The sequence below is a fragment of the Arctopsyche grandis genome, chromosome 3 (genome assembly GCF_051622035.1).
Source record: "Arctopsyche grandis isolate Sample6627 chromosome 3, ASM5162203v2, whole genome shotgun sequence".
NCBI lineage: Eukaryota > Metazoa > Arthropoda > Insecta > Trichoptera > Hydropsychidae > Arctopsyche > Arctopsyche grandis.
In genome coordinates, this window is record NC_135357.1 from 12,624,185 (window position 1) to 12,647,953 (window position 23,769).

The 23,769-nt window shown below is 32.5% G+C and overlaps 1 protein-coding gene across 2 annotated transcripts; it reads right to left on the reverse strand.

Annotated features, from left to right (window-relative positions):
- Positions 1-4,433: 4,433 nt before the first annotated feature.
- Ask1 (apoptotic signal-regulating kinase 1) lies at positions 4,434-22,400 on the reverse strand. Of its 2 annotated transcripts, XM_077428304.1 has the most exons (25): positions 22,121-22,400; positions 19,572-19,771; positions 18,388-18,582; positions 18,139-18,308; positions 17,786-18,064; positions 16,783-16,953; positions 15,978-16,090; positions 15,692-15,893; positions 15,500-15,617; positions 15,259-15,428; positions 14,528-14,711; positions 14,257-14,457; positions 14,010-14,160; positions 13,699-13,913; positions 13,523-13,618; positions 13,306-13,445; positions 13,082-13,231; positions 11,136-11,228; positions 8,844-8,940; positions 8,550-8,747; positions 7,343-7,607; positions 7,065-7,266; positions 6,843-6,986; positions 6,588-6,761; positions 4,434-5,957 (listed from the first exon to the last, which is right to left on the reverse strand). In XM_077428304.1, the coding sequence occupies exons 1-25, from the start codon at positions 22,287-22,289 to the stop codon at positions 5,873-5,875; spliced, it is 4,182 nt and encodes a 1,393-aa protein (XP_077284430.1). In that variant the 5' UTR covers positions 22,290-22,400; the 3' UTR covers positions 4,434-5,872. The 2 variants fall into 2 exon arrangements, with proteins under 2 accessions (XP_077284430.1, XP_077284431.1); XM_077428305.1 differs by lacking the exon at positions 11,136-11,228 and having other exon boundaries at positions 22,121-22,398.
- Positions 22,401-23,769: the final 1,369 nt, after the last annotated feature.

Consider the following 23,769-nt stretch of genomic DNA (forward strand, 5'->3'; position numbering starts at 1 on the left):
TGTACACAAATTTATTCCAAAATACACGTAATAAAATTAGGAAATCAATGGAAAATGCTCCACTTTCGAAATACGAGTATATAGCCAAAGGATTCTTATACAACAATATGCCTGTAAATCTAATAACTTCGCACAGGTCTTATGTAACCTTTTTCCGGTTGATTTACTCAATAGGAAAAATTTAAATGGGAAATCCAATGTCTTTGTCGGAGGAACGAAAGTTTAGGGTCCAAAGTAAATATGTTATTCGAAATAAAACTAAAGAAATCGCGTCCGCCGAAACGTGAATAATTTTATTGCCGAAAAGGCCCCCCCAGATAAAATTGTAATTGGATATTTTCACATAGCGACCCACGTCCATAAAAAATACATTGAATAGTAAACGTTTCATTTTAAAAATCGTGTATCTGGGAATTGAAAGAATATACGGCAGTTAAGTAGTGTGAAGTTCAGAAGTGTTGCTGGTGGCGATTAACCTTCAACGACCGAACGCCCTGTGTTTATAATCGGAAAATTTACATATGCGAAATGGAGCCAAGCCAGTTTTACTGGCAAACGACCAAAACGTTGTTTCAACCCCAAACGTAGATTTACGAAGGCTATGCTGTGACGTTCACTTTTGAACGGCAATTCTTCGAAGAACCGTGGGGGCTATTACGAGAAAATCTTGGAAAATGTACATACTTGCACCGATGCCAGAGGCATGCAGCGAGCATTAAAATTGCATTTTATTATTATGAGCCATTTATATTTTATACAATGTCATCCTTAACTTTTCCGCATTTATTATATGTACTCGACAGAAACTATCGCACAACATTTGGTGCAAAGGTAAGTGTCGAATATTCTTACATTAAATTGATCCCATGTAAACTGTCTACTAAATATATTTGGGTCGAATTCTAGAGTAGTGCTACTCGATAAAATGGCTAATGGAAGAATACACTCAAAGGTGCGACACGGGACGCGTATGTGGACTCAAGCTGTGAGATGCGCACATTTACACTGCAGGGATTGACCACACTGAGGTCGCTCGTGTGTATGCAATTCGTACAATCTTTTTATTTCGACAAGTTTCCCTTACATTTCTTCAAATATGGGAATCGCCGTTATTGACCACTGTCAAGTTTATGTCAATTCAAAGAAAAAATATCACTCCAGGGGGTGAGGGACGTCGCAGTACAGATTTGGCGTACTGGAGTTTGTCTAGCGTTTTAAAACTATATAAAAAATACGTCCCACGTACCTCTCTGTAACGTTACGTTAATAGAATCAACTTTTTGCAAATGACTGGGCCTAAGGGCTGTTTGCGTGCGTGAAATTTGACGCTTCACGTGATAAGAATTTCGTTCGTGGGTGGTTTGGCACTATAAAGATATGGTGATTTAAAATCAGATCCCATTTTTTAAGCACCTGTACATAGCCGTGCGAAAGCAGCGACGGTCCCGGGCGCAAAACCAGTATATAGAATTTTCTTGTTTATTTCAGTAACATGCTGAAATATTCATAGGTTAAAAGATTAATATTAACTTAAATAAGTAAAAATATCCGAAAGTTATTTGAGATATGCAATGGCTCAGGACAGACCGAGTAGATTGTTTATGCTTTTAATAGAAAGCAAGGCAACACAATTCGTATATTTAATGGTGTCCAGTCAAAACCTCTCGGTAAATAAGCACCCCGACAAAACCGCCCCAGCAAAAAGCGCTCGGCGACATAACCGCCCCAGCAAAAAGCGCTCGGCGACAAAACCGCGCCAGAATATATGGAAAATTTAAAATATCAATTTCGACTTCGATTGTAGAAATATAATACATACGTATGCACATATGTATGTATGTATATACGCTTAATCCTAAATTATGAATCTTAAATCTTAAAATGTGTAGTAAAAATACAAAATACAAAAAGTCGAAATTGATATTTGAAATTTTTCATATATGGCGCGGTTTTGGTGCCGCGCGGTTATGTCTCTCACGGTTTTGTCGGGGCGATTTTGACTGTCGCGCAAAAATCGGGGTACTACAACTGTATTCACGCGGTTCACGTAGCTATAATAATGGACGAAAGGTGAACAAAATAAGTGATGGAATGATACCCGAGAGAATGTAAAAGGGTAAAAGGAAGGCCACAGGGAAGATAGATGGACGAAATTAGAAAAAATGTGGGGTGAGATGAATGAGCCCGCCTTAACACGTGCAGGATGGATTATAGACCGGCAGCCGTGCCTGCACCGGGTACTAAGCGCAGTGTTGTATGGGTGGATATGCATTGTTTCACACGTCCCACCGGTTGTGGTTTCATCTGGGACGTGTGAAACAGTGCATATTTGTACATACAACACTGAGCCTAATCCATCCTTCCCGTGTAAAGACAGGCTAAGAGTTGTGCAAAACGGAGACGAATGGAAGCGTGTTGGCGAGGCTTCATCCAGCAGTGCTGTAAATTATGATAATATGTACATATGTACATATGTATGTTATTTGTCTAAAATATTGACGCAAAAAATGGAATAAAATAGAGGATATGTGTGTAAGTACATATAAATTAACTGACTTTTCTTTGACCAACTTCATTTTGGGAATTTAATTAAAAAATAATCATCAATTTTAAAAATAACTATTATATAGGGAACAAAAGCAACTGTACATATGTATGTACATAGATTAATTTTGGCATGATTACGACTATTTTGGATTTTTATTCAATAAAAAGAGTCACAAAATATGTAACTCGCTAGGACGTATCATTTGGTATTGTGTATTTCAGGTATCCCCAGTCGATTATAATCATCAAACACATACAAAATTTAGATGCAATTATAAAGCAGTCACTGCAAAGTTATGAAGTCCTACCTTTTATAATAAGATGAAAAATTTCAGCAAAACTCTTCAACTGCGCCAATACTTTCTTGTAACTAACCAAACAAACAACGTCTCAATCATAAAAAAAATTAATAAATGAATGATGTTTATTTATTTACGGTTTAAACATATTTCCTTTCTTCAAAAAAAATTGTATTATATAAGATTTATACAATCATTGACCACTAATATAAAGTACAATTTTTAAAACCTGCTTTGGCAAGGTAAAAACACTACTAATGTGTATAAAGTGCCAAATTAAAAAATGATCACAGTTCGTAAGTAAAAGAGTGGCATCTTTATTTTAATTTATGCACTGTCATTGTCTGGCAGTATTTTCAGTCGTGTTAAAGCAATACAATTAAAATTTTCTCAGTGCTATGTATAGCCGTTGTCTCTGCGAAGGGAAATTATGTTTTGCATTCAGAATAATAAATCCCAGCGCAAACCTGTGGCGGCACGTAATAAGTGTTTTAGCCGAGTGTGTCTCTCCAGTTAAAATTTTACATTTCATTTACCAAAACGAACTTTCAGGTAAAATATTTTCAGACACCCCCGTAAAAGGCAACATTTCAACCGCTTAAATATAAATATTTATTAAATCTATTGTTTGAGCATGCATTAATTAGTTTACAGCTTAGAAACAGAAGTTGCGGTTGTAACATGCAATCGCGGCAGCAAAGGGGAAATGTAATAATTTATGCCACCCCTTCTCCACAACCAGATACCAGACAGCCCGTTAGTCACCTGTGCATTACGAATAAGATTTAAAACCGCACACTTGATATCTTGGACCGCTTAATCAAAGATGAATTAAAAATTGGTGAGTTTGAATACGCAAATTTCATGGCGTTCTTCAATTTGGAGTCGTGTTTGTGTTTATTAATGGGAGAAGTTTCCTTACGCGTCCAATTTAAGTTATGTATGTAATTAATACTCGTAGCTAGTTATAAGGTAGCTCGAAACAATCTCTAGGGCCGCTCACGACTTAAGCACGTCATATATTAAGCACTAAATAGCATCTTCTACTTAAGCGCGCTTAATGAAGATAATGCTACCTTATCCCGATGAACGGGTGAATGAATTGCGTTAATTCCATTTTGTGAAAAATACAAATCCAATATATAATTTCGAAAGAGACTTAGTATGTATGTAAGTTTTGGTACGTAGAATCCGTGACATTATCGAAAAAATCAAATTTTCTATGACGACCATATCGATATCGATTCATTTTTTAGTTCTGGATCTTGATTCCTTTTTCAGTTCCAGTTTCCGATTTCTTTTTCAATTCCGGTTCTGGATTCTTTTTTTAGTTGGGGATCAGGTTCCCTGTTTCAGTTCCGATTCCCTTATATATAAAAAAACCATTCGTTTCTGATTGGCTGCCTTTGAATATTATTTTTTTTCGATTCAAATAAATTTGATAAAATATCAAATGAATGTTTACTGTTATATTAGCCATGTTTAAGCGGTTTATATTACAAATACAGAGCGAAGCTGGGTAAAACCACTAGTAAACGATATTTGGAAGTCAATTTATGTAAAAAAAATGTGAACTAGTTTTTTTTTAATAATGTATTATGCGAACATTAGTAAACTTAACACATTCAAAATAAAACATGAATAAGAAATACAGACAATCTTTACGTAGTAAATTGTTAAAATTTGATTCACTTCAAAAGTTGTGAATATATTTTAAAACGATTTCAAGGCATTGTGAATATTTTAAGGTTAGGTTTTTTTTTAAAACAAACTCAAAACTAAAATCAAATCAATTTAAAATTATCTGTATAGTAAAGCACCATATTTTTAAAACTTTTACAGAGTAATTTTACTGCAATACAGACTATCGACAAATTGTACACCAGTCTTAATCGCAAGTTGTTTGAAACGAATTGTAAATTAGGATTTGCAAATTACATATATTATTTTAAATTGTGTTTCAAAACATAAATTTATTTTTTACAGTAGATAAGCAGTGTTGATTTTAAGGCACATTATACATTTAATTCAACTACAATAGCTGCCCTTAAAAAACAAACTAAGATCAGATCAATCATTTTTATTTATATTGTGACAATATCTTTAATTTGTACAAAAAAATATTTACATTTTAAACATTCAAAGAATTGTTTATTATCATTATTATTGTCATTGGTGACTGGATTTATAATAAAATATTGTAAGGGCTAAATTCATTATTTTAAATAGCACAATGGTGAATCATTTTTATTTCATTTTTATCAACTTACTATAATTAGATAACAATAAGTGCATAAAAGTGTTGTTATTGTGCATTTAAAAATAAATCTAAAACTTACATATTCACGACATTCTATAATTTTATTTCAAAATCAAACTTCATTTACAAATTCATTCTTTGGATGTTATTATGTATATATGAACTATCATGTTGAAATATTTCAATAAAATCTGCATCGTCAATATTTATCTGTATAATGGTTTACGAACATTTGTGAAATTTATTCACATTTCAAACTTTTAAGTAATTCGATTAGAAAAAAAATGATTAATCAAAGTTTAATTCCAAAACCAATAAAAATGAACGGATAATTTTTATAGCCATTTAAAAAAAACTTAGTTTCATGGCAAGATTGTAATAATTATTTTTTTATAGTAAATTAAAATATACTTAAAGTAAAATATTATATTAAGTTAACAAAATGTTAATGAGAACTTTAAATTTTGTATTAATTATTAATCAGGTTTAAAAAATATTCATAAAATTATTTCAAGCAGCTTGAAATTTATGACTCAACACTGGGGAATAAATTCTTTGTATACGTTTTAGGGAAAAATGTTTGACTCAATTTCCATTTAGAGTGTACATACATATGTACTACATGGATATCACATTTATACAAATTCTATTTAACTACTTTGATTCAAAGTATTAATTCTAAATTTTTATCAAAATTTAGAAATCATAAAGACCAAATCAGGTCATAATGTAGCCTCTGATTTTCATATTTTATAGTATTATGCCTCTATAATGGTTTCTTCTTATGAGATGTTTGAGCATTTCTTCTGTGTTCACTAATGGCAAGCCATATATGAAGCTCTACTCCACCCCTAAAAACATAATATATACTTATATGAAAACATCTGGTTTAAATATTCAAAACAAATAAAAATTAGTATTTCATTATGGGTACGATTTAACTGTACATTGAGAGAAATATTTTGAATCTTAAAAAAAATGTTTGTGCATTATTTTCGGTGCATTTAACAAACTCGTATTGTGCATCTAATAAAATATTTTAGCATTATAAAGTGACTATTAAAAATATGAAACGATCATTCGAAAAAATAGATTTTAGCATTACAATAGATAGAAAAAGTGGCAACGTTGCAGTCTTTCGCTATTGTCAACTGTGAACTGTCAAAAGTGTTAAATGAAGAGTAAAAATGAAGGAATCCAGTAGAGAGAAGCGTTGGTCGTTGTCGGTTCGTATTTTGGTATTCGCGACGTTGTCAATACAGTTCATTTGTCATTTTAATACACATTTCATCTGCTTTTTAAATAGCAAATATTTTTTTCAATGATCAAAGCAAAGTTTCTAATGCAATCTGTATCCGTCATTTAGAAATGCACACAATTTTTTTGTAATGTACAGAAACTTTTTTTAATGTACAAAATTTTTTTTAAATGCACATTTATTTTATAAAATGGACGTTTAAATGATTCCCTTTCATTATTACCGTAATTTCAATCTTCTTAAATCGTCTCTCTCTATGTGATTCAAAAAGTCATCTAAGGTGTATTCTTCCATTGCAATTTTATTGATTGAATTTTGGTTCGTGCCAATATTTTTCAACCATGAAATAAGACTTTCATCAATTTGCGCATTGGCAGCATCTGGACAATCTTCCGATCTATATTCAAATGATTCATTTTTTAAATTAATATATTTTGACATTTACTAATGAATAACAAAAATATAAGTATCTACTTACACTGGTTCTAATGATTTGCGACTATTAGAATGCATATCTTGACATATGCTAGTCATCATCTGTATTTGAGATCTATTCTCTGATAAAATTTGTTTTAAAAGAGTTTGATATGCTTGTTGGGAATCTATTAATTCCTGCACTAATCTAAAAATAAGAATAAAAAGCATAAAAAGTAAATATACATATATCATTTTTAATCAAAATCTTGCTGAAATTGCTAACCGTTGATTGTTGCATTTTAGTTGTTGTAATGCTTGATTATCGACAAATTCAGTACGAGTAAAACTGTTAGTTGTATTATTAGAATGAATAGAATTAACAGTAAATCCAGAGGCACTACCAGCCCCAGAAGGCTTTACAGATGTGGCCCCCGCTTCAGGTAATTCACTAGTACGATCTTGGCCTGCTAAATTGGCACCCAATTCTATATAAAAATAAAAAAGCAGTTTAAAAAATAATTTGTTAAACCGTTTTTAAGACAAAAGAGAAAACCAACAAACCTGGAGAAAGAACAGTTATAGCTGCCTGTACAGCATTCCTCACCAAATTGTCCAGAGCGAACATCCAATGAGGTTTGATACTATGTAATCTAAGAATGAAGTTGACTGCTTCTTGGAATAAATATATGGCACACAGTAACTGATTACTAGCATCTGCATCAAAATCCAATTCTTCTTTCAATTGTGACATGGCTCTCTCTATATATTCTTTATCTTGTTCCATTATGTATTTTTTCAAACCATCCATGACTAGTTCGAGATGATTCTAGAAAAATTCATTTAAAAATGTATAACATATTTGAGTCCTTAATTTGAAAGTGGCGGAAGTCCAATATTCAGTTCCAAAACTACTATTTCTGTTTGACTCAATTCACAAATTGTTATCACTTCTTTTAAATTCGATATGTCCAGAATCTCGGAAAAGCAGAATAAACGTATTACAGGCCCCCAGTATTTCAAAATATTGGTAAACGCAAAACATTATATTTAACCCTTTGAATGCTGACCAACGCCGATCGGCGTTTTTTCAACAAGTCCATGAGTCTGAAATACGCCGATGGGAGTTATTTTTTGAGTATGTAAAAAATAAACAAGAATACTACCTGCTAAGTTTTTAAAGGTAGCTTTGAAAAAAAATGCATTGAACATGGGTCCTGTGATCCTTGTCATTCATTTGTGAACGTTTATAAAGACTCGCTTACAACGGAATTTCTGAATTTATAACCATAGCAGAATTACCCGATGGAAATCCCTAAAGTCTGAATTATTTTAGAGTGTGGCTTGGCATTTAGATTATGTGCATTACATTTTAACAACAATGAAGAAGATGGAACTAGTTTTGGAAAAATACATTCATTAATCGCTTCTTTTGTTTATTTTATATTGTTGCAAGATATATTAGAGTCTAAACACACCTTTACAAAACTCAAAATCGTCGGCGGTAGTTATCTAGGGTTTATTTGGATTAGCTACAATTTTATACCTGCTTTTTATTGGACTTCTAAATAATTCTAGTTGGAAATGTTTTCGAAATTTTCAGTTTTTTTTTTCAGGCTTTTCAACAGAAAAGAAGTCAACACTCACGGGTTAATGTTTAAATGAAGAAAAGAGAACTTATGCCACTTTCAATTATAACGGTTCATTTGATTATTGTGAATGTATTCCAATGAAAGCATTAAAGAAGAGTAAATAAGACAAAATGATTTACCATTGTCAGTAATGTGGTACCCATGTCACGTGTTATATTTTTCATCCACTGAAAACAAATTTTATTTCCATCTTGTCCAAGTACTTTGCAAAGAGTAATTCTTCTTTGTGAATCTTTTTTTAGTAAATAAAATTGATCTTGCTCGTCACCTATTCCAGAGGCACCCATTTTCGCCGCGTGCGTACCACTGGTATCAACCTATGAGAAATATTGAACATAAATTTAAGTAAATACTTATATATACAGTGTGTAGGACATATATACATATGTATGTATATAATCATAATTTCATACCTCTGGAGAAAGTAGGCCACCAGATGAACTCCTTCGTGTTAAAGTAGAATCACCATTATCTAATTCAGTATCGGTAGATGGTGTAGTGCAAATGGAACTGAAAAATTAAATATTATATATACATAGCGTCATGCATTTCAGTTTACAAATATACATATGTACATACTTCCAAAACGATACGCACCGAACGAATGCCCTTAACCAATTAATAAACCGTAAAATTGTATCAAAACATATTTCAAATATAAAAGGGAATAAAGAAGCACACAATAGAAGAAATCAATATAAGAAAAAAAATTGTAAAAACAAAGCTTACATACTACATATGTTTCAAAATTAAGCAGCAAATAGCCATTATTTTATGGATTTTTTCTCTGCTTCGTAGTTTTCAAACGTCTCTACTTAATATAACAAAAACTTACTTACATTTAGTACTACATTACAAGTTCAACCTTAATAATTCGATCACAACCATAAAAAAAATTGGATGTGACCAACCTGTGACTTAACCCATGCATTTGAGGAATATAAGAATTATCAAAAACAAAATTCGAAAATGACGCACACATACCATATCGGCTATGAAAACGTTCTCAATACACGTTTGAGCGCTAATTAATGTACGGAAACTGAAAGTTCTACTTTTGGTTGTTGAATTTTGTTCATAATTTAAAAAGTTGAAATAAAATAATGAAATATTGTTTTTAAATAAATTACTACGTCTCGTTTACGGATTCTTAAGAAAATTTTATTAACTCTGAGACAGTAAATAAAGTATACAAATACAAATTTTCAGCTCGATACGTTCAGTAGTGTGAAAACAACCGATTTTTCTACAAGGAAAATATCCCATTTCGGTATGTCAAATTTATTTATATACAATTGAAGTCTTATTCTGTAATTTTGTTGGAAAGAGCACATATGTACATATATTTGTGTGTGTGTGTGTGTGTGTGTGTGTGTGTGTGAGCTCCTGATATTGAGCACCTGACTTGGAACAAGTGACGTCAGATGAGCGTACACACATACACATTCATTCGTCACTTTGAATGGGTGAATGGGTTGGATCGGCGAGCGTGTAATGCGCGCACTCAAATTTTTACTATTAATACGAGCCTACAAATTACCATACATTATATTTATATTATATAACATATAACTTTATTTTAATTCGTGTATCAATACCTTTGCGAAGCCACCTGTTGAAATCAACGGGCAAAACACTAGTATGTACATTATTAAAGGGTTGAAAAAAATAAGGGCGTTTTGTTATAGATCACTGTCAAGCAAGGATAAATACTACCATACAATTTCAACGACGAACGAACGAATGTATCGTTTTCAAAGGACTATACCACGTACGCATCCCACACCGCGACATTTTTTCTATATGTTTACAACTATCTAAAAAAAACCCACATCCCACATTCACGGCTGGGTGATTTCGCCCGAAGTTCCAATTTGACAGGATCAACAGTGTTCGAATTACATATCTCCAAAATACACAGAAACACATACATACATACTAACAAACAGTTTTTAAAAAAACCATGAAAGCGTGACCAGTGACCGATTCCAAATTCAAATTAGTCAAAATCTCAAGGTCGAATTTTTACATGATCATAAAGTACAAATTAAAATATTAGAAAATTAGATAAATTTAGTAGGGTAATCCCCTATGTGAAGTTTTTAACATCATTTTTATGATAAAAAATATTAAGTACTTATTTAATAGTAATGATTATAATTATTCTAATTCTATTACCGATGTTTGAAATGCTTAAAAGTATGTAGTATTGAAGTGTTATTAAATTTTTATGATTAGATTTAAGCCAAAACTTTAAATTTGTTTTTTTATATTATATTATATTGTTAGTTTTAGTTTAAAGCTGTTAATTGTGAAATAATTCATTAGAAATTTGATATTTAATAATAAATAAATATACATATGTACATACATATTACATTATAAGCATAATGTAACATAGTAGGAAAATAATCAAGCATATTACTACAATGAATAAAGCATAGATTTATTTATAAATTGTAATCAATATTAACACAATTAAACCAGATATATTATACATACGTTAATGAATAGTGAATGAATGATTTTTATAAGCCAATTCAATGAGATGATCAATATGAACAATAAGAAGAAATAAAAACCTGCATAGAAAATATGCAAAGCTGAAAACTTACCTACATACATACGAATACAACAGTATATTTGACTCCAATTATTCTTTGATATGATTGAAGTAAAGGGATTAGCGCTATAATACAAATTACCTGTTAAATGACAAGTTCGGAGCATGTATTTGGATTGGAGGAAGTTGAGTAGATGCAAGACGACCACTGGCAGGTATAGAGCGTGTGTACATTCTAGTTATAAAAATAAAACAAAACAAATGGAGAAAGAGAAATATAAAGACTTTAAATTAAGCAACGAAACATAAACAAAAGGTGTGGTCGTCACAAAACTTTCTCTATACATGTGAATAAATTTTAAATAGACATTAAAAAAATGTACAAAAATCCAATTATTGTCGATTGCAAGTCATTTTTAGTTAGTGATATATGTATGTAGTTATATATTTACTAACGTTAATTAAAATTAACCAAAATTTCAATTTTTATAGAACAAATTTGTAAAAGTAACTAAAGCTAAATAATACTATCTAAATATTAAAAAAAAGATTACTAATTATATTTGTTTGAAATTTTGAAAATGAAAGCCTACAAGAATAAAGCTATTTCTGAATTAATCAAAAAAAAATTTAACTAGATGATTTAAAAGATCAACTTTTGATTAGTCTGGATTTTCTAAGGATACGTCATATAGAGAGAAAGTAAGACAAGCAATTATTATATTATTAATGCATGAATGAAAACAGATAGTTCATAAAAAAATAAATCAAATGTACGATATTATGATATCAATGTAAACTTTTCGGCTAAGTACATACATACATATAATGTAGTGAATTATAATTCTAATACACGCAAATGATGCAATTAATGAATTATTAGCGAGAAAGAAAAATGTATTCGTAAAGCAATTATTATAGTATGTAGTTATGTATGTATGATAACACTTTTATATTTTTATCTTACATGCATTGGATGTGAAACTTGTCTGGTTCTAATTTTTAAAGGCATTTTGATATGTATAAACAATAAACTTCCGCACAAAGAGCAAAATCATTGACATAATCAAAATTATAGACAGTTTGGTTAACCCGTCAACCTGACCAAATGGAGTTTTTGAATTAGCGTTAGAGCCGGGCCACACTGGGTGACTTTGTTGCGCGACCAGATCAAATGTATGCAGTTGTGTGGAGCATGCCACACTGGACAACTCATTGGCAAAAACATCAATAAAGTTGGCCGACCAGCTAGATCGGTTGCTGGCGTTCCGTCTGGTCACGGTGATTTTATTACTTTATTGACCAGCATGATCCTCCAAAATTTATAGCGGTGATTAGTCGTTGGCGACTAAACTAGGAACACGTGTGATTATCGTCACATATTGAAAATTCTTATTGAGCGAATTCTTGGTCGCTTTTGGTTGCCCGAGAGTGACCACAAGCAACTACGCTTGGGCAACAAAGTCACTTGAAAGTCGCCCGGCTCTTAATGAATACACACATACAGGTCGGGTTTGCAAACCAGCTTAAATGGATCTAGCCTTTTTGTTAACATATAATACTGTTGGGGTCTTCCAAATAGTTTTAGCACATTTTATGGGATTTTACTGTATATACACGTTTAATGCAATATATGAGATACATCTACGAATACATGTCAATAGTATGTAAAATAATTTGACTTGAAATGTAATATTTTTTAAAAATACTTTTTATATACGTATGTCACATTTTCTTAGATGTATCAATTGAAAATAAAATCAAAGAAATTTTCATTAAATTTCTATTATGATGTACCTATATGTAAATAGTTGAAATACTGAAAACTACATAAATATGGATGTAAATGTATTACGATAGATTAATTATAATCAAAATAAAAGTTCACAACTGCATAAGCATCATTAATGTGGGTTGATTACTTATACATCTTACTAAATGGCACAGAGCAAAACCACTCTAAAAAATACGTACTTTTTGTCTAAAACAAACCTGGTAAAATTGGAGACTGATACTTTCGACAAAGGCAACCAATTTTTCCTATAAAATTTTATGCTTTTATGTAATAATGAAATAAATTAAACTCACTCTATTTCTGGAGACGTGGGCATATGCGATGAATTTGGTTGACTAGAAGCATTGAGTTTTAAATTATTTACTCGTTCAGCTGGCATTGATATGCTACGACTGAAATCGGCACTGCTTCCGACGGTAAGACGCGATGCACTTTTCTTTTTTCTATTATAACATAATTACAAATGAAAATATCTATAAGACATGGAAACTGATTCTAATTTACAACTACAACATACTCTGCAAGAAATATGTCATCTAATAAATCGGCAGCTGTAGCTCTATCATCCGGATCGGGCACAAAACAAAGCAGAATAAAATTTTTCGCACACGCTGAAAGTTCTTCAGGAATTTCCGGGTGATCTTTATAAAATCCCACCTACAAAGAAAAAACATAATATATTAAAACAAAAAACAAATAAAAAAACAGTAGAATTTAATAAAAATTAATTTTACTTTGAAAATAGCAGCTTGCGCAGATCCTAATTCGATAAAAGGTGGTTTTCCAGTGGCCATTTCAACAACTGTACAACCCAAAGACCAAATATCAGCCTGAAATATTGATTTCATTACTATATGCATTACAAATATTAGTAGTTATTGGTAAATGCAATAAACCGAGGCAAACTAACGGGAGCACCGTATCCTCTTTGTCCCTTGTCTATTACTTCTGGAGCCATATATTGCAATGTACCAGTAAATGTTTCAGTCGAAGGGCACAAACCGGCTAATCTCTTGGAGGTTCCGAAATCAGAAATTTTAACAACACCGCTATACGTATTCACAAGCACATTATCTCCTTTAATATCGCGGTGCACAATTTTTTGATCGTGCAAATACTTCAAACCTAAAACGAAACATTTCATAAGATATTTTTGTTCATTGCCTTGTACATATGTAAAAACATAGAAGGCAATTAAAAGCATATAATAAAAAACAAAACCTTTTAATATCTGTTTCGTATAAAACGACATAGTTGATTCGTTTTGTTTCAAAGGCCCCCATTTTGCTCGTAGTAGTGCAGAAAGCGATCCTCCTGGAACTTGCTCCATGAATATTTTGAAATAATTGTCTTCAGATACTGATCCTAAATACTAAAACACGACAAATCATTAATCAACTACAGTTCATTCAACTAGAGCTTACGGTGGATGTAAAGCAATCTTGACAATGTCATTTCAGTAATGTACCTGTACAATATTTTGATGGGACAACTGCGAATGCAGTTTAATCTCTTCGTGTAAGGGTTGAACATCTCCTAAGTTTTTTTCCGGAATCTCCTTGACGGCGATCCTGACTTGAGTATTTAAATTTCTAGCTGCGTATACCACACCGTATGTACCCCTACCCAAGATTATGCGTTTATTCATATCGTCCAATTCATACTCGTACTAAAACAAAATGTCGTGGATTAGTTTAATTGCCTATTGGTTACAAACTAGACAAGAATAATATATTCACCTTAATTTGATCTGTAGTTGAATATAAATCCAAATCCCTAACCATACCTTCTTGTTCATCTGTCATTTCTAATATCATTTCATGAAATCGCTGCCGACAATGCACTGACGGTAAAAACATTTGAAAGTCATCAGAGTTTTGATGCACATATAGAAAGAGGCATCTTTCATCACGTTTGTAAAGGCTGAAATATTTAATAAAACATAAAAATAAATCGTTTAAAGGTATATTCATACTATCTAGCAGTGCAAGGCTACAGCACAGCACAGCAGCTCACGTAAACAACAGTTTCTATTCATACTATCCAGCACTTCACAGTTTCGGCACATTCAGACAAGAGTGAAAGCCAAAATCGACTTAAATATACATTACGGAGTGCGGCGATACATCCCAATATTGCTTGCTGCATATCGTCGAGTCAATATTGTCACAATATGATGTTTCCGAAAATATTCATATGCACATGCGCACTTTAGTTAGTACGCGTGCACTCACTACTATAACGTATAAATATTTCCACAGTGGCCAAAGAAAACCGATTTTGTTTGATGCTGTATAGTATGAATAGACTTTGTCGGCTACTCTTGTTACGTCTACGCCATTTAGACATGAATGTATCCATATAAAATGTACCAAAGAATACTTTTCGTACTGCTGGTTACGTGCTGTGCAAGCATTAATAGAACTTCAAGCAAAAAATATTTGAAATTTGTAAGTGTAACTATTTTTACCTAACACTTTTTATATTATTTGCAGTAAATTCCCAATCGTGAACCTGTCGGCAGTCTCCTTTTAGTGATTCTAAGCATAAGTTACTGATTCGCAAAGATTTTTCTTCAGCTTCTAAATTGACATTTACGTAGCTAGGCATTAATATTTTTGTCGGTTCTAAAATAAGCATCTGTAAATTGACGACAAGTTAATTCCGAATGTCGTAAATCAGAAAATGCATTTAAATCGACATTCACTTACAGGAAATCTAATCGTATCTTTTATTGTTGGTTTAACAGCTTCTACAAAAAAATCCATCCAAAATTGAAATACGTGTTCTTCGGGAGAAGTCTCATCATTTTCATTCTTTTTGCGGAACCTTGGATTGAAAAACGTGTCAATTAAAATTTTATAATACACATTGAAAAACCAAAATTGTAATAATATGTATACCTGTCAATAAGTGTTATATTCCCAATTGTTGATTTCAGATACCAATTAGGCGGTTTTAATTTAAACATACATTCTGATGCTTGATTAGCCTTGGAATAATCTTCAGCCAAAACACATATTTCGAAAAACGTAGCAACGTCCCAGTATTCTTGCAAAGACGACAGACTACCCTTTCTCCCAATTAAATTATTCAATATCATTCCTAGTTAAACAAACAATTGCTTGAGAGAAGTTTGCAAATGTATGCACACAGATCAACAGATAATCATTATTTTTCGTCACATACCCACACGCTGCAATTCTTCCGATTTCACAAAATCATTGCCGGCTATAACTAAGAGTGTGGCTAAATTGATACCCGCATATTCATTCGGTTGAATTTCAAATCCTTTTCTATACCTAAATAAAATAAAAATGTATACATATACAGTTAGATATACAGTTAATTGAATACGGCTTTTAATATATTTTTATTTTAACTACTAGTGGCCTGTGTGCACTTAATTGTGCAATCGGTAAAATATCGCAATTCGGATAAACGGAATTAATAATTTATTTATGATCAAAAATTTAATGAATTTTTTTGAAAAAAAATCTTTTGTTTTTGTCGGCCACCATTGATGTATGTATAATACACATAGATGGGCCCTGACGTGTGATTTTGGTCGGAGATCTTGTCTTCACTAACTGAGGGGTGCGGGGGGTTTAACTAGCGGCGAAGTTGGGAAAAAAATGGTTTTTTTCCCTATGACGCAGCGGTACCCACCTACATACTAAGAGAAACTGTGCATGCGCCAAAAGGGAGACCAGTATAAGACGTGAGGGCGGATCTAGTGTATTATACATCAATGTCGGCCACTCATGAGAACGAAGTGATATGCCACGTCTCTTTCCACGATATACGATTCCAAGGGGAGAAAGAGAGACGGATCATGGTTAGTGAGTACTTTGTAAACACTCACCAAGCTCCGTCTCTTTCCACAATATACGATTCCAAGGGGAGAAAGAGAGACGGAGCATGGTGTTAATAGCGAGTACTTCGTACACACGCACGCATTAGACAATTATTATATTATATAAGATATAATTACCAGATGATTGCATTATTCAAACTATCCATGTCATTATGTTGCGATTCAACAAATTTGTCTTTATAAATACGTCCACAAAGACAAACCATGTCTGGGTTATGGTTTTCTTTCTTTTTTAGAGTTTCTATACAAACTTCCAGAGCTGCTTCACGGTCTCCTTCCTTATTTCGTCTGAAATATCCAATTTTATAAGATGATAATATTGTGTCTATATTTCTATTACATATCATATTATATAAAAATCATATTTTTTCTTTGTTATTTAAGAAAAAAAATTTTCAACTGTTTTTATAACGAAGTTAACCCTTTGAGTGCTGACGTCTTTTCTATTGAAATCCCGACACGCTGAAAATTTCGGCAACATTTCCAACTAGAATTAATTAGAAATCCAATAGAAAGCAGGTATAAAAATTGTAGCTAATCCAAATAAACCCTAGATCACTACCCTAGATAACTAGCGCCGAGGATTTTGAGTTTTGTAAAGGTGTGTTTAGCCTCTAATATATCTTGCAACAATATAAAATAAACAAAATAAGTCAATTAATGAATGTATTCTTCCAAAACTAGTTCATCTTATTCATTTTTTTTAAAATGTAATGCTCACAATTTAAATTCCAAGTCACAATCTACATATAATACTCAGAAGTTGGGGATTTCCATCGGGTAATTCTGCTATGGTTATAAATTCAGAAATTCCGTTGTAAGCGAGTCTTTATAAACGTTCACAAATGAATGACACGGATCACAGGACCATGTTCAATGCATTTTTTTTTCAATGCTACCTTTAAAGGCTTAGCAGGTAGTATTCTTGTTTACTTTGTACATGCAAAATTTACAACGTCTATCGGCGTTTTGCAGGCCTATGGACTTGTCAGCAAAACGCCGATCGGCGTTGGTCAGCATTCAAAGGGTTAAAACAAAAATGAACATGATATTGAAATTTGTTCAATTAAATTTTCATGAAATTATATTTATAAACGAATGTACACATATGCATAAATACCTATTTAAAGCAAATGCATATAAATATCTAATAGCAAGCAGGTCAATGTAGTTTTTTCGGTTAGGAATTGTCTTGAGATCATTCACCAATTGAACAATAGCGTCATAGTCCTGTATCTCTCTGAAGGATATTAGCATATTAAGTACTACATCGCCATTTAAAACACTGGGATCATCTAATCGTTTACGCATGTTGTGCAAATAGGACGATAACTCTTGACCGGAATAACTTTCGCGAGCTTTTTTCAAATCGCTTAAAAACTTTTCTTGCATGTGAGCCCTAGAATAATGTTTTCATCATATACATATTCTCAATCAAATTTATATTAAAATCAATTTATGTTGTAATTGTACTTGGATTGAATTTCAACTTCTTCAAAAATTTGTTTCATTTTCAAAGATAAGTGCAATTTGGGATCCGAGTAATCTTCATTCTTGCACTTTGGAGCGGCTGGATTTGTGATGACGCAAATTCTATTGTCGATCAGTTTATACGATACAAAAGTGTGTGAACTCCAAGACACCTGAAATGTAATAGAATATTTATGATTATATAATACTTTGAGAACATCTGTTGAACGACAGAGTAAAATAACAACATACTTTAAGACGCAAGGTACTCTCAATGTCGCAATCATTATAAAGCAGTATGTTTTCTTTCATGTTGAAACTCTCTCTTATGCCCAGATGATACGATAGTGCACTTTGTTGCCATTGAAGACTAAGGTCGACAACTGCCACATCTGCATTGTAGAATGTATGCAACACGTTTGCTTCACCATAATCAAGCTTTTCAAACTACAACATAATATTAAAATAAATAAAAGCATACAAAAATTTATATATCTACATACTTACGTATGCAAATGAAAAAAATATCTAATGATAATCAAATTGATTCTGTCTAAACTAGGCCTGAATTTAGATATACTTAAATTGAGTAACACATCTTAAGTAGTCAATCTCATTTTGGTGACACATTCGTTATTCGTATTTCAGTTTAAATCAGTGCATTGTAACACGTATATCAAATGCATCACTACAATAGGGCTTGCATTAAATTGGAAAATTTACCAGTATTAAGTACATACATATGCAGGCATAATATTCCATTAAAAAATCGATGCAAATGGCGTATTGTGGATTAGGTAGTCTGGAATTTATGTTTATTTTCAGTATTAAATATCCAAAAAGACTAAAAGTCTTTAGTCTTGACAGGATTTTTTACGACTGGCAGAACCGCTTTCCTGATTCCTGCCACTCACTCTTATACGAATTCGATACATTGCTACGTAATAGTATCTCATTATAATAATTTGTAGCGAGTAGCGAGCCTTCTTTCAGTTTGACAATTCTCTTGTAGCACCACCGATGCATTTGTAAGAGTGGCAACACAGACCAACCAAGTCGTAATAAATGCGATCAGACGGTCATTTCAATTATGATTATTAATCATTACGAATGGGCTTTATGTATTTATATGACATTATTCACCCGAGATTTATTTTTAATTATTTACGGTTCAATCTAGGCTAACGTCTTTAGGAAAAGTAACCACATTCATTTAGTTTTTTTTTTAATTAACCAATAATGGGATAAATTATTTACTATTTACTAGTAAATTAAATTTTATGGTAAATTGCAATCCCTATGTGTTATCAATTTGTTAGTTCACTTCAAATTATGAAATTGACTTGCTAAAAGCAGTAATAAATGCGGGACATTATTCGAAAACGGACATTTGTAATAGTTAAACGATCCACACTGCATATTATAAGTATGTTTACTTGGACATGATGAATATTCGCATTGACAAGGTCGGCAGCGTGTTGTATTTCTTCTAGGGCTTTTTTCCTATGGTTCAAATGCTCTGAATGGCTAATGTCGATCACGCACACTATGGCTATCTGAGTCCGTCCAGTAGCGACCTGCCTATGAAGTGAACCTTCACTGCAAATACTCTCACAATTGCTTCGAACATCACCACCTGAAATTTCAAAGATTTTATTAAGTAATGATAAATAAAACTAACAAAAAAGTTTCATTGACAAAGTGAAAATCTCTGAAAGCTATACTGTATTGCACAATATCGCCAGAATAGTAGTTTAGAAGCAACTTATAATAATTTTTTATAGTAAATAGATTTTTGAGCTTTTTTCTTATTATGCCTTAAACACTACCATTGAAATAAGATATTATAAATACCAACAAGAAAAATAATAAGTCTGATGCATAATGATCATTGTATTAGTAGCTATTCAAATAGATTTAAAATTTAATGAAAATCATAATAGAATAAATCAAAATAGGATTAATGCTAAATATAATACATTCCGATCAAATATCTTAAATCAATTTTTAATATTTAAAATGAAAACAGATAACAGCAACTAATAACCACACTATGACAAAATTTATTTGTATTGGGCTGCTGCAGTCCTAGATTTGAGTTGTGTCATTGAAAAGTGTCCCAGATTGGGGATGTAACTGCTTCTGAACTGCCTTATGCTATAATTTATTGTGTGTGGATATCGGTCATATGAGAGCCGATAGGGAGAGAGAGGGTCTGATTTTTACTAGATACGAGTCCTGCATTGCATCAAAAAATATCTGGTCACCTTATCTTCTTCTTCCTGTACCGTAATTCTGTTCGGACGTAGGCGACTATCATGGACATATATTATTGAACTCTTTCCTTAGATATATTACAGTCAAAGTGTAATACCAGTTGTAGTATATTTTGAGTAGTTAAATGTTTCATCTAACCTATGTAGTTATTTCATGTGACAAAGTGGATTTAAAATCTGACAGGTCAGAATCAGTTGTATTCAGTTTCTTTCATCCACTTTTTGAATATGATTCACAGGGTGATTGGATAAATGCACTCAAGAGAGCTGCACTCTTGAGACTTTCAAACATTCAAAGATGCTCAAGAAGAAGTAACGCAATAGAATTCCACAAAAAAGCATCAAGGGGTATTTGTATGTTACCCGAGGGTGCTAACCCTTTTTATTTCTGAAATTCTATTGCGTAATTCCTTTTTGAGCGCCTTTGAAAATTAGGATTTCTCGAAACTGCGTCACTATTCAGTGCAATTCAGTGCATACTTTCGGGAATCGATTCACAGAACCTAGGCTTTCAATACTATCTGATTTGAATGTATTTTTCATTCATAGTACTGTTTTTCGTGACAATGTCACTTGATTGGTAATTTGAGTCAGAAAGTCACATTTTTGTTTTGAACACATTCTTAAGGTTATCGTTATATGAAACTCTCATCCATAATTTGTAATAGTAAGTAATATTAACGCACTGTTGAAGCCTAAAGCAAACTTTTAAAATAATTTGAGCTTTCAAAGCTAATATATAATTACAAGTAAGCAACAGTGAAACCTGTAGCAACATATATTTATTAGTCAATCTGTATTCGAATATGAATCAACTAAAATGCTAAATAAAATTTATTACAACTGATAATACTAAGGTGATCATTTTTTTCAAATTCAAAACCAGGACTTTTTTACAAAAAGATATTTCAATTATTATAAAAAAACACTGGATAATCATGGACGCACAATTCTAAAAAAAAAAATCCATTTTCTCGAATGCTTTAATAAGATTCTACATAGACTGGCTAAAATTATACGTGATTAGCAAACATTTTAAAGTTTCAAAACGTTTAGTTGCGTTTTATCACTGGACCACATATTGTTCATCAAAGAAAAGTCGATCGGCAGATGCATTTGTTCCTGGTAAACAGAGACAACATTAAACTAATTTGCCAATATTTTACCAGAAAGTTTAAAATATTTCAATCAATTTATTAGATAAAAAAATCTATTACATCAAGTGTACTGGTTATATATCACGACTTACTAGAACAAATACCCCAAAAAACCAGTACGAATGGTCACCTTAGATAATACACTTTGCCGGTAACGTATAGATATATTTACACTAACTGTAGAAAGAACAGGAACCGTTACCATGTGAATCAAAATGAATTCATTTGAGCAACAACAATCGTTTGCGAAGTGAAACATAAAAGAGAGAAAGTTAATGCAACTGTTTAATTAAACTGAAAACACTTGGTTCTATAACACAAAAGTTTGTTTTCATTCTGCAAGTCCGTAAGATGAATAAGATGAAACAAAAACAATTCTATCAATATTTAATTTCAAAGCAGTTGTTGGTGACAATAGTTGACAACGAAAAGTATAAGAATTGCACAAGACGAGAAATCATATCATAAGAGTCGGGGTTGTAAGTCTCAAAGCAGTACAGATAGCGGCCATGTACGAAGGGTGTAGTGTTTTGTACGAATGATAAATAGAACCTGTGTTGTCATCGGGGTTGGCTGAGGCGCAGGTGGACGGGGGTGCGTGTGGTTGGTGGGGTTGGTGGGGTTGGTGGGGTTGATGCGATTGGTGGGGTTGGTGCGGTTGGTGCGGTTGGTGCAGTTGGTGCGGTTGGTGGAACTGATGAGGCCCCGGAGTCACCGGCATCGCACCCCGCTTCCCCTTGCCCCTTCGTTTCCTTCGCCCACAACGACCCGTCTCTGCTACCGCTGTCCGCACTGACAAAGTGACAGCTGACGGTTCTATAAATTCGGCCCTCATTACAGCTTTTACGGCCATACTCACTTGCACGTTTCTGTGTGACCTGAATTAAATAAATTTGATTTTATTGATGTCTATTGCCGTACAAGGACACACTTTTGTAAAAGCAATTGAATCCATCATATTATGTTTAATTATTTATGTTTATGTTTAAATGTATTTTTTTATGTATAATTGATAAGTATTTTTTTTGATTTTTAAATGCTTTTTATTATTACGAAATTATATTCACAATACATCTTATATCTATTTTAATAGCTACTGATCTACTGATCATTTTCTATTTTACAATTTAATTTAATTTGGTTATTAATCACAGTATTATATTATTCTAATGTTAATCTAAAGCATAATAGGAAAAAGAGCTCAAAAACCTATTTACAATCCTTATAAATGTTCATAATACATCTAATACATAATATTAATTAAAGACTCTCTAAAGTCGATGACCTAAAGCAGATTGTGTTTAGGTAATCTGTGTTTATACCTGAAGGGTATAGACATTTTATTGTAATCACCGAGACTCTTCACAAGTGTGTTAGTATGGTTATTAGTGATTCTGTCATAGAATCTACTGGTTAGTTTGTTAGTAATGTCTGTAACAAACGGAATATTATATATGGCATGCAGTTTTTTCAGGTTAGTATATATGGGTGTATTATAAATTATTTTTAGGGATTTATTTTGTATTACTTGGAGCTTGGAAAGGTTAGTATTCGAGGCGTTATTCCATACAGGTGAAGCATAGGTTAATAATGGTAATATGAGCGCGCGATATAATTTTATTTTATTTAGCGTTGATAAAGAACTATGGCGATTAAATATTGGATATGTGGCGACCCCATAGAAGAGGGTGGCAACACCGGTCGCCATGGTTACGGCAGTCGAGCTGTCATTCGACCATTCGGCCCTAACTCGTGGGGGAGGAACTACCCTGTTCCCCCGAGACCCACAGATATATTGAGGATATACCCCGCATCGCCTTGCATTTCGCTGCCTCAATGTTTTGATTAGTATATTATTTTCGTTTTGTATTAAGGTATGTTCATACCTAGTCAGCACGTACCGACTTCAGCAGATATCCGGACGTACAAAAAGTATTCTTTGGTACATTTTGTATGGGTATATTCATACCAACCGTCACGTTTACGCCACGGCAGGCTTACAGCAGTACCCGACATTTCCTGTTCATACCTTAGAGCAACATCCGCAACGTATCGTATCCGTTTTTTTGGCCATCGTGGAAATATACACGCGAATTACGTGCCATGAGTCAGCCGCTTTGCTGTTTTGGACCAATTATCGATAGTGACAGTTGACAGCTGTTCAATCTATCGACATGGTTTTGGCGCAAATATTTAAAAAA